General features: G+C 40.6%; 1 protein-coding gene across 1 annotated transcript in view; it reads right to left on the reverse strand.

Moving 5' to 3' along the window:
- DEUP1 (deuterosome assembly protein 1) overlaps positions 1-18,091 on the reverse strand; it is a 128,245-nt gene that overhangs the window by 29,033 nt on the left and 81,121 nt on the right. The window contains 1 exon segment of the mRNA XM_012101573.4: positions 2,467-2,490. Within this exon segment, the coding sequence (XP_011956963.2) occupies positions 2,467-2,490 (24 nt within the window).

The raw sequence follows: 18,091 nt of genomic DNA on the forward strand, positions 1-18,091 counted from the left end.
TCAGAAGAGTAATATTTTAGTACAAAAAGCATAACATGAGTAAAATATCTTTTTGAAGCTCCAATTTTCTATATTTAAAAGCTCATAAGACTATAGATGATTATGGCTTAGAATTGTCATTTTTTAAGTTTCTAAATTTAAGGCTTTGAGTGCCACTGCATATGGGCTGGCATGTGATAAAGTCACTCAAAAATTTCTGACTAAATTGCATGTTTAAAATTATTCATATACTATATTAATATCAATATTGATAAATTAGAATAGAAATATATATATTAAAGCATTAAAAGTGCTTACCTGTTTTATGTTTTGCTTCAGAGGCCAAATCTGTTCATTAAAACTTGTTTACTGCCTAATTATTATGTATGTGTGTTAGCCTCTCAGTAGTGTCCGACTCTTTGAGATCCCATGGAGTGTAGCCCACCAGGCTCCTCCGTCCATGGGATTCTCCAGGCAAGAATACTGGAGTGGGTGGCCATTCCCTTCTCCAGGGGATCTTCCCAACCCAGGGATTGAAACTAGGTCTCCCACATTGTGGGCAGATTCTTCACCGTCTGCGCCACCTATACTATCCTTTTATAGAAGTTTATAAATCTTTAGGAAGGTCTACTTTTGAATGGAAAAAAATGCTCCAGGAGGTCAAACGTTCTCAAAACAATATTGGCCAATGTGACCTTTGGGAAAGAAGGGTCATTCAAGGTACTTCTCTGCTTGTTAGGCCCTTGCCTTTAGTATATGTTAACTTCGCTCATTTGAGACATACTAGTACAGATAAAAATGTAATCTATAATCTGCTTTAAAGGAGACAGGATTGCATATTCTAAAATTTGACCCCATTTATGATAAATATAAAGAAGGTAGACCTAATATGATTTTCCTCTCCAAAGGAGAACACTCATGGGCAGATCTGTTTGAAAAACAATCTTGGAAAAGATTCAAAATTTTCTCCTAAAAAGACATCACCTAGTCAAAATATATAACTCTTGATAGTCTGCTGCTCTGCTACAATTTCATTCAAGAATTTTCTATAAAATTAGATTTCACCTGCGACTTTTTCACCCAGTGTTGGTTTAAAGTATTTAAGAATGATAATAATGAATTTTTAAAAAACCCACAATTTTCTAAATGTACCATAATTAAGTAAGTACTGTAAGTATGATCTGAAAGAATTACATAGGTAATGGATTTATACAATTTGTATTTAAAAACATTTTCCATTTTCCTGGATACCATTTTTGGTGCTCTCTCATTTCATTTTTTCCTAAATACTTTCCAATGATTTCAAAAATATATTCTCCAGTAGGCACTGATTAAACTTTACCTATGTATTGTTGATGGGTTCTTTTTACAGGCCCAGTCAATTTCTTATTTCCTACACCCCCCAAATTTTAAAGTTTCATAGTTTTAACTGACTTTTCTTCTTGAAATGGCGAAACTTCATGGTGCCTGTTTACCTGAGCACACAGCTGGGTTACTGAACTGTCTGAATGATAGTATTTTATAAGAGTACTTTTTCTCTTAAATAATAGTTAGACTAAAAAAGTATCTCTATAGAAGGGCTGACTTTAATCATGTTTTAAGGTTAGTATATTAATTTATAGCATGTAAATGAATGTTTTAGATGCTTAAAGTTAGTCACATAGTCGAGTCCAACTCTTTGTGATCCCAAGGACTGTAGCCTGCCAGGCTCCTCTGTCCATGGGGATTCTCCAGGCAAGAATACTGGAGGGGATAGCCATTCCCTTCTCCAGGGGATCTTCTTGACCCAGGGATCAAAACTGGGTCTCCTACATTGCAGGCAGACTCTTTACCAACTGAGTCACTAGGGAAGTCCTTTAGATGCTTATAAGGATACTAATTTTTTATGCTGTTATTTTATTTAGCAAACTGTATGGATAGTGAAAGGCCAATTAGTCTTAAAAATTACTGTAAGTTCTGAGTTCTGACTAAATCTAATTTTATAACACCTTTCCTAAGTGCAAGAAAATTTAACAAATACAAATATAAGTCTAAGTAAATATGGAATCACAAAAAAGCCTATGATGATAAACTTGATTCTTTGTTAATTACCCAGGAGCAGAATAAAGATAAACCCCTCACTTTTCTCTACATAGTCGAGCTTTTGCACAAATCCATGGAAAACATTTTTCAAAGCAACAAAGAAACACCAACAAATATCCAAATAAACCAAAAACCTCTTGCTAATTCTGGTCTTAAGTATGTCACTGAGACCAGAGTAAAACTTACATGCCAGGTGGTTAGTCCCATTAGTAAATTCTCCAAAGGAAAATGGGGGTTGCCATAGCCCCAGGTATGCAATTGGTAAAGGACTGAAAGCAAGACTGCGGTTTCTACTATTGGGTGGGTATGAACTTTCAACATTTTTTCCCTAAGTATAAATAATCAGGGAGCTTCACACTTAAGCAGAAAAGTTATCAAAGCTCTAGTAATTCAGAAATGACCTACCTTTATATCAGTAATTCCACTTGTCTAGGAAGGAAAAAATAATTGTTATTTTAATACTATAGAAATACTACATATTTTAGAAGACTTAAAAATAATGATGTAAATATTATAGTTTTTATTGCCTGAGGTAAAATTTCAGCACAGATTATTTAATTATATGTTTACTTATTCATTCCAATTATTTTAGAGAGAATTAACTATCTAATTATGGGATTTTAACACATAACAGATATGAATTTTCTTTATGAAATCTTTAAACTAATAAGTGGTAAATAAATGACATAACAGATTATGAAAGCTTAAAAGAGACAAGAGTCATACGGAACTCTTTTTTATTATTCAGTAGACACTTGAGATTTTTCTCTTTGGGCAATGGCTTGATTATGTCAGTTAGCAAAGTTAATTCTAAATCTTCACATACAAAAAATGGAGAGCAGTTATAAAATCAACTTCCTAAAAGGGGGGAGTGTGTTTAAGATGGCATAGCATAGCACAGTAGGAAGACCCTGAACTCACCTATTCCAGGGGCAAACCATAACTCCTTACACAGCAACTACCTGTGGGAACAACCTGAAGACTAGCAAAGAAGATTTTATGTGTCTAAAGATATAAAGAAGGAACCATAATGAGATGAGTAGAACAGGGACTAAGAAGGGTGTAGTCAGAATCACATCCCTGGATCAGCAACTTTCAAACTGAAAGAACATCACAATTGCAGAGGTCCTCCCCAAGCAGCAAGGGATCTGAACCCCACATCAGGCTCCCTAGCTTGGGGGTGTTGTACTGGGAAGATAAGCCTCTAAGATGTCTGGCTTTGAAAACTAGCAGGCCTTACCTTTGAGAAAGCCAAAGGGCTACAGGGAACAGAGACTCTGCTCTTAAAGAACACACACAAAATTTCTCATGCTCTGAGTCTCAGCACAGAGGCAGCAGTTTTGAAAGGAGCCTACTTGCTCATCTGGGAGTCTCCTGGAGAGGGGAAGGGCAACTAGGACTCCCCTGGGGATGGAGGTACTGGTGGCAACCATTCTCGGGAGCTTATTCTACCATATGGACACCAGCACTGACAAGCACCATTTTGGAGACCTCCCTTTAACCTCTTTGTGCCAGAGGTTACCAGCCCACCAGCTGGTTGGCACCAGTCCCAGGACTTCATAGACTGCACACTCAGCTGTACCAGGATCCGGCCCCGCTCACTAGAGGGTTGGCACCAGCCTTGGGCTTCACAGGCCCCATGATCGGCTATGCTGGGATCCAGCCCCACCCACCAGTGGGAAAGTAGCCAATACATGAGGCAGTGCTGGCAGCCACCTTTGCAAGGGGTCAGCCCTGCCAACCAGCATGCCCACAGTAGCTGGCCATGCCACAAGAGAAGGGTTCACATAGCCTACTCATGAGGCAACCCAAGAGCATATGACTCCAGTGAACACAGGGAGTGCTCTGCTGAGCCCCATAGGACATCTCCAACACAAGGCCACTTCTCCAAATTCAGAAATCATAACCAGACTACTTAGTATGAAGAAATAAAAAAGAAAATTGGGCAAAATGAGGTGAGAGAGGTATAAATCCATATGAAGAAGATGTAGGATAAGCAATCTACCCAGCAAAGAGTTAGAGGTAATGATGTTACAGATGTTCAGTGGACTCAGGAGAAAAATGGATGAATACAACAGTAAGTTTAACAAAGAGAAAACACAAAGAAGAACCAAAAAAGAGCTTAATAATACAACAACTGAAATAAAAAAATACATTACAAAGAATAAACAGTAGATTATATGATAGAAAAGAACAGACCAGTGAACCGGAAGATAGAGTAGTGGAAATTACCCAAGAAGAGTTCATGCTGATCCTTTTCAAACTACTCCAAAATACTGAAGAGGATGGAATGCTTCTGAACCCACTCTAGGAGACCAGTATCAACATGATGCGAAAACCAGACAAAGACACCACAAAAAACAGTAACAGGTCAATATCACTGCTGAACGCAGATGCAGGAGTTCTCAACAAAATGTCAGAAAATCAAGTTTAACAATACACTGAAAAGACTATACGCTATTATGTGGTTCAATATCCACAAATTAATCAATGTGACATACCACATTAAAAAATTGAAGAATAAAAGCTATATGATCATCACAATAGACATAGATAAAGGTTTTGACAAAATTTAACATCCATTTATGATAAAAGTTCTCCAGAAAGTGGGCATAGAGGGAACATGTCTCAACATAATAGAGACTCTATATGACAAACACATAGCCAACATCATATTCAACAGTGAAAAGCTGAAAACAGTTTCTCTAAGATTAGGATCAAGACAAAGATACTCTTCCCACTTACTTAATAGTACTAGAAGTCCTAGCCACAGTAATGAGACAAGAAAAAGAAATAAAGAGATTTCAAACTGGAAAGGAAGAAGTAAAACGATCAATGTTTGTAGACTACATGAAACTATATAGAAAATCCTCAAGATGCCACCAAAAAACTATTAGACATAAAAAATTAATTCAGTAAAGTTGTGGGATACAAAATTAATATACAGAAATCTTTTACATTCCTATATACTAACAATGAACTAGAAAGAGAAATTAGGAAAACAACCCTATTTACAATCACATTAAAATAATAAAATGCCTAAGAATAAATCTACATAAGGAGGTAAAAGACATATACCTGGACAATTATAAGACACTGATGAAAGAAACTGAAGATATCACAAACACATGGAAAGATATGCTGTACTTATAAATTAGGAGAATCAATATTTTAAAACTGACCATACTCCCCAAGGCAATCTGCACACTCAATGCAATCCTTATCAAAATATCAATTGTATTTTTCATAGAACTAGCAGAAATAATTCTAAAATTTGTTCAAAAACACAAAAGACCTTGAATAACCAAAAAATATTGAGAAAGGATAAAAAAGCTGGATGTTTCAGGCCTCTCTGAGTTTAGACTGTTCTACAAAGCAAAAGGAAGAGTGGGCAGCAGAGGGTGAGATGGTTTGATAGTACCATCAACCCAATGGACATGAGTTTGAGCAAACTCCAGGAGACAATGGAGGACAGAGGACCCTGGCTTGCTACAGTCCATGAGGTTGCAAAGAGTCAGACATGACAACAAGAACAAAGCTACTCTAGCTGAAACAGTATGGCACTGGGGCAGAAACAGCACATTGACAACGGGACAGACTGCAGCACCCAGAAGTAAACCCACACTTACACGGCCAATTGATTTATGACAAAGGAGGCAAGAATATGCAATGGGAGAAACACAGCCTCTTCAGTAAACCTCTTCAGTAACCTCTTCAGGAAAATGGACAGCTACATGCAGAAGAATCAAACTAGACTACTCTCACACCATGCACAAAATAAACATAGGATGGATTAAAGACTTATGTGTAAGGGCTTCCCTGGTAGTCCAGTGGTTAAAAACGGCAGGCCCACCTGCCAGCGCAGGGGACACGCGTTCGGTCCCAGGTCTGGGAAGATTCCCAGACGACCCATGTATCTTGGGACAAGATTCCACATATCTTGGGACAACAAAGCCTGTGGGCCACAATGACTGAGCCTGCACACCTAGAGTCCATGCTCTGCAACAGAAGAAGCCCACACACCACTACTGAAGAGCAGCCCCTGCCCGCCACAACTAGAGGAACCATGCGCAGCAATGAAGACCCAGCACAGCCAAAAATAAGTAAATAAACCTTTAAAAAGGACTTAAATGTAAGACCGGAAACCGAAGAACTCCTAGAAGGAAACAGAGTATACTTATCAGCACTGGTCTTAGTAATAGTTTTTTGGATCTGTCTCCTTAAGTAAGAATAAAAAAGTAAAAATAAACAAATGTGCTTGCATCAAACTAAAAAGTGGTTGCACAGAGAAGGAAACTATAAACAAAATAAAAAGGCAGCTTAAAGAATGGGAGAAGATATTTGCAAATGATACCTCTGATGAAGGCTTAATATCCAAAATATAAAAGAACTGATACAACTCAACATAAAAAAAACCCACTAAAAATGAATAGAGGATATGAACAGACATTTTTCCAGTGAAGACATACGGATGACCAATGAAAGGATGCTCAATACTAATCAGAAAAGTAAAGCAAAACCGCAATGCGACCATTTTATACTTGTTGGAAAGGCTATCGTAGAAAAGACAGTGATTACCAGTGTTGGTGAAGAGGTGGAGAAAAGCAGTGCTTGTGCCTTACTGGTGGGAATATAAGTGGTACAGTTTCTACAGGAAAAACTACGCAGTTTCCTCAAAAACTTAAAAATAGAACTGTTATATGATTTAGCAGTTTCACATCTGTGTATTTATCTAAAGGAAACAAAAAGACTAACTTGAAAAGATACATATATCCCAATGTTCACTGAAGCATTATTTTCAGCACCTGAGATATGGAAGCAACCTAAGTGTCCAACAAAAGACAAATGAATAAAAAAATGATATGGTGTATATATACAAAGGAATATTACTCAGCCACAATAAAAAAATGAAATCTTGCTATTTGGGGCAACATGGATGAATCTAGAGGCTATTACGCTATGTGAAATTAGCCAGACTGAGAAGGACAAATATCATATAATCTCACTTATATGTGGAATCTAAAAAACAAACTAAACAGACTCAAGGATACAGAGGACAAACTGATAGTTGCCAGAGGGTGTTGGGGATAGGTGAAACAAGTGAAGGGGATTTAGGGTACAAACCTCCAGGTATAAAATAAATCAGCAATCATATGCACTATACAGCATATGGAAAATGGTCAATAAAACCGAAATAACTTTATATGGGACAGATGGTTACTAAACTAACGTGGTGGTCATTGCATAACACCCGTAAATGTTAAATCACTATGAGGCACACCTGAAACCAACACAATATTGTATGGCACGTAGATTTCAATTAAAAACACCTTCCTAGGCTTCTCTGGTGGCTCAGTGGCAAAGAGTCCACCTGTCAATGCAGGTGACATGGGTTTGGTCCCTGATCTGGGAGACCCCACGTGCCACAGGGCAGCTAAACCTGTGCGCCACAGCTACCGAGGCTGTGCCCCCGAGCCCAGGAGCCACAGCCACCGAGCCCGCGTGCCCTGAGCCCTGCAGCAGAGGACGCTGCAGTGAGACGCCTGCTCACCACAGCCTGAGAAAGAGACCCAGCACTGCCAAAGTAAATAAGCAAAACCACAGTAAAATGTTTTTAAAACACCTTCCTATACGAAGGGTAATCCTCATAAACTATGAATGATTCAGTGCTGCTTTAATAAGCATCACGTTGAAGGCTATAACAAATGGCATTCCATTAATGACAGCCCATTAAGCAACCTTTAGACATATATATTATGTATGTATACGTGTCTGCTACTGCAAAAGTTCTACAGAGATAATCAAATATCAAAAAGTGACTCTGCCTTTATTGAAAATACAATAAAACTGAGTAGACTAAAGTGACATGCATGAAAGATAGTAAATAATATAGATATGACATAATTTATGTGTTAAATTATACTGCACCAAGTAGGAACCCAAATGTTTTTTGAATCAATCAATGTCAACAACTACTGGGACTGAGATCATGTAGGAAGTGAGATAAGACAAAGCTTTGGTTAACTTTTTAATTAGCAGTGGTTTCCTTGATAACGTATTCATGTCTCTTAGACAACAGGTAAGTCCCACAAATCCACAGGTATTCATTGAGCCTTGTGTATGTGTGTGAGTGCTCAGCTGCCCAGTCAGTCTGATTCTTTGGGACCCCATGGACTGTAGCCCACTAGGCTGCTCTGTGCATGGAATTTTCCAGGCAAAAACACTAGAATGGGTTACCATTTCCTACTTTCGGGTATATTCCCGACCCAGGGATGGGACCCAGGTCTCCTGCATTGCAGGCAGATTCTTTACTGTCTGAGCCACCAGGGAAGCCCCCATTGAGTCGTATACTATACCAAGTCTTATAAGAAGAAAAAACATGAAACATAACCCCTTTCTCCCACAAGAAATATGACAGAGACAAAACATACCCGTAATAAAAAATAAAAGAAGACAACTCAAAACTGAGTGCTGAACTGTTATAACGAACACTGCTACAGAAAGTCAGAGAAAGGCAAACTACCTGGGCCCTAGAGTAACGGTAGATGGATTCAAGGAGGAGATAAAATCTAATCTAGCCCCTTAAGGGACTGGTAGGATTTAGCAAAGAAAGAGGTATTTCTTTACTTTGGTAAAGGAAAAGCACTCAGGTGGAAAACAAATGGACTGATGCATTCACTCATTCATTTGTTCATTTACTCATCAAACAAAATATTTTTCAGTGCCTTCCATACTCAGGCACTATATTAAGTGTTGAGGCATAGTGGCAAACTAGGACCATAACCAGTGAGCCTACTGGTAAGGGGATGGGTGGCTTACAAAAAACAGGCAATTGTAATACTGTGGGATGACAGATGCTAAGGAAAGGATGCTATGATGGCTTTGAGGAGTGACACTTAACAGAGGAAAATCAGAGCAGATTTTGGTATAGCATAAAATCTATGCAGATAGACTTGAAACATTAATAGGACACGCCATGTGATGGAGGGAAAGGGAATTTTTTGGTAGAAGGAAAAGCATGTGCCAAGGTCAGGAAGTAAGAAAGAGCATGAGAAATGAGAATCACATACACAGACTGAGAATAAGCTGTTCGAGCTGTAGTGGAGGCTTTGTGTAGGCCTCCACAGGGAAACAGAGCAGGTGACCCAGGTTAAGGAAGCCTGGGATGTGAAGAGTTCTGACCTCCTGTGGGAAACTGAGCACATGTTCCACCAGGAAAGGTGACATTAGGAAAGCATACCTGGCGTGGAAAATGGGCAATGTGGAAGCCATTCCGAAGAGAGAACTGGAAGCCATTCTATGATGCAGAAGAGAGAAGCTGCAGGTGCCTCTCTCCTTCAAGGGGAAGCACTCAGCCAGAGCAGAGAACCAAGGACGAAATGCGGGGGCTGAGTAGGGGCAGCGATGGAAGGGCGGGGATCAGTGACGAGAACAGAAGGGGCAGGACCATGGGGTCTGACAGTCAACACTACGCATAGGGAGCTATCCGAGCCAGTCACAAGCTGTATGATCTTGGGCAAGTTACTCTAAAACTGAAAGATCTCATTTCTTTTTCTGGGGGGATAATAGTTCCTATCCCCAGCCCACCCCACCCCCAACACAGTATAAGGACATAGACATTAATGTACGAAAAGTATTTGGCAGACAGCAAGGCATATAGTAAACACGCAATGACCAGCAGCTCTTTGTTGTTACAAAATTCTACCGGTCTCCTTGAATTTCTGTCTCTTGTCTGCACATTATATTACCTTGTCTCCTCAGCCACTCAGTCATGTCTGATTCTTTGCGACCCAATGAACTGCAATCTGCCAGGCTCCTCTGTCCATGCAATTTTCCATTCAAGAATACTGGAGTGGGTTGCCATTTCCTTCCCCAGGGGATCTTCCTAACCCAGGAAATGAACCCACATCTCTTGGGTCTACTGAACTGGCAGGTGGATTCCTTACCACTGCAGCACCTGCATTATATCACCTTATCATGACTCCTTCCCACCACTGTCTGTCTGGCTAACTGTTCCTCAGAAGCCTTTTCTGATCCCAATACAGCATCAGGTAACCCCCACACAGCCCCTGCACTCCACAATCTCCTATCACTCTAGCATAACCATCCAGTTAGTTGTTTATATCCACTAATGCATGTTTATAGACACTAACATTAATCTCCACGAGTTCAAGGATCTAGTCTGACTCATAATCCTAGCATTCTGCTAGACATATATCAGACATTCAATAAATAATTATAGAGTGAATGAAAACATTCTGTGCTGACTGTGGCATGTGATAAATGCAGAAAAGAGAATCTAGAAATAAACCCACCACATGTAGGTCAACTAATCTTTAAAAAGGGCACCAAAAACAATGGGGAATGGGTGGTGTCTTTAATAATTGTTGTTGGAAAACTAGATATTCACAAGAACACAAGTAAAACTAGACCTCTATCCTAGACTACTCGAAATCTAACTCAAAATAGATTAAAGGCTTAAATGGAAGATCTGAAACTGTCACACTCCTAGAAGAAAACATGGGGAAATAGCTACTTAGCATTGCCCCTCGTAATGATCTTTTGGATATAACACCAAAGCACAGGCAACAAAAGCAAAAATAGACAAGTGGGATTACAACAAACTAAAAAGTTCTTTCACAGCAAAGGAAACCAATTAACAGAGTGAAGAGGCAATCTGTGGAATGGGAGAAAATATTTGTCAACTATATATCTAATAAGGGGTTAATTTCCACATTATATAACAAACACATATAACTTAACAGCAAAAATACAAACAACACAATTACAAATTGGGCAAAGGGCCTAAACAGATGTTTTTCTAAAGAAGACACACAGATGGCCACAGACACATGAGAAAGCTACCAACGTCACTAATCACCAAGGAAATGCAGTGAAACCACAGTGAGGCACCACCTCAGACCTGCCAGGATGGTCTGCATCCAAATGGCAAAAGATAACAAGCGTTGGTGAGAATCTGGAGAAAAGCGAGCTCTCGCACACCACTGATGGGAATGAAGTTAGAGAAGCCACTGCGGGAAACAGCATGCGGGCTGCTGAAGGAATTAAACACAGAGCCACCACGCTGAGCCAGCAGTCCCACATCCGGGCATGTACCGAAAGGAGACGGAACCAGTGTTTCAAGACATGTCTGCTCTCCAGTGTGCTCACTGCAGTACTGTTCACCATAGCCACGACAGGGAAAGTGTCCATCAGTGGATGAGCAGGTGGAGAAGGGTCCACATACTACTACTCAGCCATGAGAGAAGGAAATCCTGCCACTTAAGACAACATGGATGAACCCGGAGGACATTAGGTTAAGTGACATAATCCAGACAGAGAAAAGCAAATACTGTATGTTTGCACTTGTATCTGGAATTTTTAAAAAAGTCAAACCGACAGAAGCAGAAGGTAGAACGGTGGTTGTCAGGGGCAGTCTGGGTGGGGGGTTGGGGAGTGGAATGAGCAGATGTTGAATAAAAAAATGCCAACTTTCATTTATAAGATGAAGAAACCCACCACAGCCACGCACTACAACTAGAGAATAGCCCCCACTTGCCACAACTAGAGAAAGCCCGCAGACCGCAACAGAGACCCATAGCAGCCAAGAAACAGATAAACATATATACAATTTTTAAAAAAGGTATCAGACAAAGTGCAACAAAATAAAACAAACCAGGAAGAGGAAATTAATAAAAGATAGCAATAATGAAATTAGGAAAGAGGAAATAATAAAGTCAATGCTTTTAAATACTAATAAGCAATGCCTTTGTGTGCCAGACTTAAAAAAAGAGAGAGAGCTAAACTATACATGCTTAGAAATAAGAAAGAAAAGATAAATACAGAATCTGGAAAGATGCAAAGAACTCTAGGATATTACTAACTTTGGTAACAAGGAAACATTTGGAATGGGTAAAGTTTTTTTTCCCAAGCAAAATAAGAATCACCAAAACAACCTAAGAACAAGTGAAATCTGAATATACCAAGCACCATAGAAGAGAAGGGAAAGGTAACTGAGATCTGCCCACGAGACGTCAGCTACACATACATGTACACAGTTCAGTTCAGTTCACTCAGTCGTGTCCGACTCTTTGCAATCCCATGGAGGCAGGCCAGGCCTCCCTGTCCATCACCAACTGCTGGAGCTTGCTCAAACTCATGCCCACTAACTCAGTGATACCATCCAACCATCTCATCCTCTGTCATCCCCTTCTCCTCCTGCCTTCAATCTTTCCCAGCATTAGGGGCTTTTCCAATGAGACAGCTCTTCCCGTCAGGTGGCCAAAGTATTGGAGTTACAGCTTCATCATCAGTCCTTCCAGTTGAATATTCAGGTCTGATTTCCTTTAGGATGGACTGGCTGGGTCTCCTTCCTGTCCAAGGGACTCTCAAGAGTCTTCTCCAACACCACAGTTCAAAAGCATCAATTCTTTAGTACTCAGCCTCCTTTATAGTCCAACTCTCACATCCATACATGACCACTGGAAAAACCATAGCTTTGACTAGACAGACCTTTGCTGGCAAAGTAATGTCTCTGCTTTTTAATATGCTGTCTAGGTTGGTCATATCTTTTCTTCCAAGGAGCAAGCGTCTTTTAATTTCATGGCTGCAGTCACCATCTGCAGTGATTTGGGAACCCCTCAAAATAAAGTCTGTCTCTGTTTCCAAGTTCCACATCTATTTGCCACAAAGTGATGGGACTGGATGCCATGATCTTAGTTTTCTGAATTTTGAGTTTTAAGACAACTTTTTCACTCTCTCCTCTTTCACTTCCATCAAGAGACTCTTCTTCACTTTCTGCAATAAGGGTGCTTTCATCTGCATTTCTGAGGTTATTGATATTTCTCCCGGCAGCCTTAATTACAGCTTGTACTTCATCCAGTCCAGCATTTCTCATGATGTACTCTGCACAGAAGTTAAATAAGCAGGGTGACAATATAGTCTTGACATACTCCTTTCCCAATTTGGAACCAGTCTGTGGTTCCATGTCCAGTTCTAACTGTTGCTTCCTGACCTGTATAGTTTTCTCAAGAGGCAGGTCAGGTGGTCTGGTATGCCCATCTCTTGAAGAATTTTCCACAGTTTATTGTGATCCACACAGTCAAAGGTTTTGGCATAGACAATAAAGCAGAAGTAAATGTTTTTCTGGAACTCTCTTGCTTTCTCCATGATCCAGCAGATGTTGGCAATTTGATCTCTGGTTCCTCTGCCTTTTCTAATCCAGCTTGAACAGTGAACTGAGAAGTTCACTGTCCAAGTACTATTGAAGCCTTGTTTGGAGAATTTTGAGTATTACTTTACTAGCATGTGAGATGAGTACAATTGTGCAGTAGTTTGAACATTCTTTGGCATTGCCTTTCTTTAGGATTGCAATGAAAACGGACCTTTTCCAGTCCTGTGGCCACTGCTGAGTTTTCCAAATTTGCTGGCTTACTGAGTGCAGCACTTTAACAGCATCAACTTTTAGGATTTGAAATAGCTCAACTGTAATTCATCACTGCCACTAGCTTTGCTTGTAGTGATGCTTCCTAAGGACCACTTGACTTTGCATTCCAGGATGTCTGGCTCTAGGTAGGTGATCACACTATTGTGGTTATCTGGGTCATGAAGATCTTTGTGTATTGTTGCTACCTCTTCTTAATATCTTCTGCTTCTCTTAGGTCCCTACCATTTCTGTCCTTTATTGAGCCCATTTTTGCATGAAATGTTCCCTTGGTATCTCTAATTTTCTTGAAGCAATCTCTAGTCTTTCCCATTCTATTGTTTTCCTCTATTTCTTTGCATTGATCACTGAGGAAGGCTTTCTTATCTCTCCTTGCTATTCTTTGGAACTCTGCATTCAAATGGGTATATCTTTCCTTTACTCCTTTGTCTTTTGCTTCTCTTCTTTCTTCAGCTATTTGTAAGTCCTCCTCAGAAAACCATTTTGCCTTTTTGCATTTCTTCTTCTTGGGGATGGTTTTGATCACCGCCTCCTGTACAATGTTATGAATCTTAGTCCATAGTTCTTCAGGCACTCTATAAGATCTAATCCATTGAATCTATTTGTCACTTCCACTGTATAATCGTAAGGGATCTGATTCAGGTCATACCTGAATGGTCTAGTGGTTTTCTGTACTTTCTTCAATTTAAATCCGAGTTTGGTTCATGATCTGAGCCACAGTCAGCTCCTGGTCTTGTTTTTGCTGACTGTATAGAACTTCTCCATCTCTGGCTGCAAAAAAAATATAATCAATTTGATTTCAGTATTGACCATTTGGTGATGTCCATGTGTAGAGTCTTCTCTCGTGTTGTTGGAAGAGGGTGTTTGCTATGACCAGTGCGTCTCTTGGCAAAACTCTATTAGCCTTTGCCCTGCTTTATTCTGTACTCCAAGGCCAGGTTTGCCTCTTACTCCAGGTATCTCTTGACTTCCTACTTTTGCGTTCCATTCCCCTATAATAAAAGGACATCTTTTTTGGGTGTTAGTTCTAAAAGGTCTTGTAGGTCTTCATAGAACCTTTCAACTTCAGCTTCTTTAGCATTACTGGTTGGGGCACAGACTTGGATTACTGTGATATTGAATGGTTTGGCTTGGAAACGAACAGAGATCATTCTGTCATTTTTGAGACTGCATCCAAGTACTGCATTTTGGACTCTTTTGTTGACGATGCTGCCAACTCCATTTCTTTTAAGGGATTCTTGTCCACAATAGTAGATATAATGGTCATCTGAGTTGAATTCTCCCATTCCAGTTTATCTTGGTTCACTGATTCCTAAAATGTTGATGTTCACTCCTGGCATCTCCTGTTTGACCTCTTCCAATTTGTCTTGATCCAGGACCCTAACATTCCAGGTTCCCATGCAGTATTGTTCTTTATAGCATTGGACTTTACTTCCATCTCCAACTTCCACATCAACAACTGGGTGTGGTTTTTGCTTCGGGTCTGTCTCTTCATTCTTTCTGGAGTTATTTCTCCACTCTTCTCCAGTAACTTATTGGGCACCTACTGACCTGGGGAGCTCATCTTTCAGTGTCATATCTTTTTGCCTTTTCATACTGTTCATGGGGTTCTCAAGGCAAGAATACTTAAGTGGTTTGCCATTCCCTTCTCCAGTGGACCACGTTTTGTCAGAACTCTCCACCCTGACCTGTCCGTCTTGAGTGACCCTACATGGCATGGGTCATAGTTTCATTGACTTGGACAAGGTTGTGGTCCATGTAATCAGACTGATTAGTTTTCTATGATTGTGGTTTTTATTCTGTCTTCCCTCTGATGGAGAAGGATAGGAGGCTTATGGAAGCTTCTTGATGGGAGAGACTGACTGAGGGGCAAACTGAGTCTTATCCTGATGGGCAGGGCCATGCTCAGTAAATCTTTAATCCAATTTTCTGTTGATGGGCAGGACTGTGTTCCCTCCCTGTTGTTTGACCTGAGACCAAACTATGGTGGAGGTAATGAAGAAAATGGCAGCCTCCTTCAAATGGTCCCAAGCACACACTGCTGCACTCAGTGCCCCCAAGCCTGCAGCAGGCCACCGATGACCCATGCCTCTGCCCGAGACTCTCAGACACTCACGGGCAAGTCTGGCTCAGTCTCTTGTGGGGTCACTGCTCCTTTCTCCTGGATCCTGGTTTGCACAAAGTTTTGTTTGTGCCCTGCTAGAGTCTGTTTCCCTAGTCCTGTGTAAGTTCTGGTGGCTCTGTGGTGGGGTTATTGGTGACCTCCTCCAAGAGGGCTTATGCCACACCCAGGTCTGCTGCACACAGAGACCCTGCCCCTGTGGCAGGCCATTGACAATCCATACTTCCGCAGGAGACACTCAAACACTCAAAGGCAGGTCTGGCTCAGTCTCTGCGGGGTCTTGTGGTGGTCACGAGGTTTTGTTTGAGCCTTCCGAGCATCTGTGGTGGGTTGGAGTTTGATTGTATACTTGATTTCATCCCTCCAACCATATTTGTGGTACTTCTCCTTTGCCCTTGGATGTGGGGTATCTTTTTTTGGTGGGATCCAACATTCTCCTGTCCATGGTTGTTCAAAAGTGAGTTGTAAAGAAAATGAGCACACGTCCTTCTATTCTGCCATCTTGGAGTGGTATCTATCTATCTATATATACACATTCTCCTTTATAGTCTTTTCCATTTTGGTTTATCTTCACTGGTTCAATATCAAGATGGTTTCATAGCTAAGTTCCCTCTAACCTTTAAAGACCTGTAATTCCAATATTATTTAAACTATGGCAGACCACTCATAAATATGGAAAACTCCTTATTTATGTTAGAAAGCCAACATTACTGTATAACAAGCTGGTAAAAAGAGAACTATATACAAATCTCATTTATATACACAAATCTTAATTTCTAAATAAAATATTACCACGTAGAAGTCAGTAATATATTAAAACTGTTGAGTATGACTGTTATATGTTGAAGTCCCAGCCATTATTAATACCTTAGAATGTGATCTTGTAAATAGGATCTTTACAGAGGTAACCAAATAAAGAATGAGGTCATTAAGGTGGACTCTAACCCAATATGACAGGGATTCTATAAAAAGGGGAAATTTGGACGCCAGAACAGACATACATAGAGGGAAGACGGTACGAAGAGACAAAGAGAAAGAAGGAAAGCTGGCCATGTGAAGACAGGGCATTGGAGCAATACGTGCACAAGCCAAGGACTGACAGAGAGTGTTGGCAAATCACTAGAGGCTGTAAAGAGGCAAGGGTGAGTTCTCCCCCAAAGATTTCAGAGGGAGCACAGTCCTACTGAGACTTCCCTGGTGGCTCAGAGGGTAAAGCATCTGCCTACAGTGCGAGAGACCCAGAAAGATCCTCTGGAGAAGGAACAGGCAACCCACTCCAGTATTCTTGCCTGGAAAATACCATGGATGGAGGACCATAGTAGGCTACAGTCCATGGCGTTGCAAAGAATTAGACACGACTAAGCCAAAGTACTGGACTTTTAGCTTTAGCATCATTCCTTCCAAAGAAATCCCAGGGCTGATCTCCTTCAGAATGGACTGGTTGGATCTCCTTGCAGTTCAAGGGACTCTCAAGAGTCTTCTCCAACACCACAGTTCAAAAGCATCAATTCTTTGGCGCTCAGCCTTCTTCACAGTCCAACTCTCACATCCATACATGACCACAGGAAAAACCATAGCCTTGACTAGACGGATATTAGTCGGCAAAGTAATGTCTCTGCTTTTGAATATGCTATCTAGGTTGGTCATAACTTTTCTTCCAAGGAGTAAGCAAAGAGTTGGACACAACTGAGCGACTGAACTGAACTGAACTGAAGCTACTCATGGGAAATAGATGGGGAAACAGTGGAAACAGTGTCAGACTTTATTTTTTGGGACTCTAAAATCACTGCAGATGGTGACTGCAGCCATGAAATTAAAAGACGCTTACTCCTTGGAAGAAAAGTTATGACCAACCTAGATACCATTTTCAAAAGCAGAGACATTACTTTGTCGACTAAGGTCCGTCTAGTCAAGGCTATGGTTTTCCTGTGGTCATGTATGGGTGTGAGAGTTGGACTGTGAAGAAGGCTGAGCGCTGAAGGATTGATGCTGAAGCTGAAACTCCAGTACTTTGGCCACCTCATGCAAAGAGTTGACTCGTTGGGAAAGACTCTGATGCTGGGAGGGATTAGGGCAGGAGGAGAAGGGAACGACAGAGGATGAGATAGCTGGATGGCATCACTGACTCGATGGACGTTGAGTCTGAGTGAACTCCAGGAGATGGTGATGGACAGGGAGGCCTGGAATGCTGCGATTCATGGGGTTGCAAAGAGTCGGACACAACTGAGTGACTGAACTGAACTGAACTGAAGCTATTTCACTTTCTTTTTCTTTTCATAGTCCTATCGACACTTTGATTTTAGACTTATAGCTTCCAGAACTATACTACAGTAAGTTTCTACTGTCTTCAGACACTCAGTTTGTGGCAGTCTGTTATGACACCACTCGAAAATGAATATAATAATCAAAAAGGTTTATTCCAGGAATTTAAAGGTGGATCAATATCAGGAAATCTATCAATCACA

The sequence above is a fragment of the Ovis aries genome, chromosome 21, assembly GCF_016772045.2.
Source record: "Ovis aries strain OAR_USU_Benz2616 breed Rambouillet chromosome 21, ARS-UI_Ramb_v3.0, whole genome shotgun sequence".
NCBI lineage: Eukaryota > Metazoa > Chordata > Mammalia > Artiodactyla > Bovidae > Ovis > Ovis aries.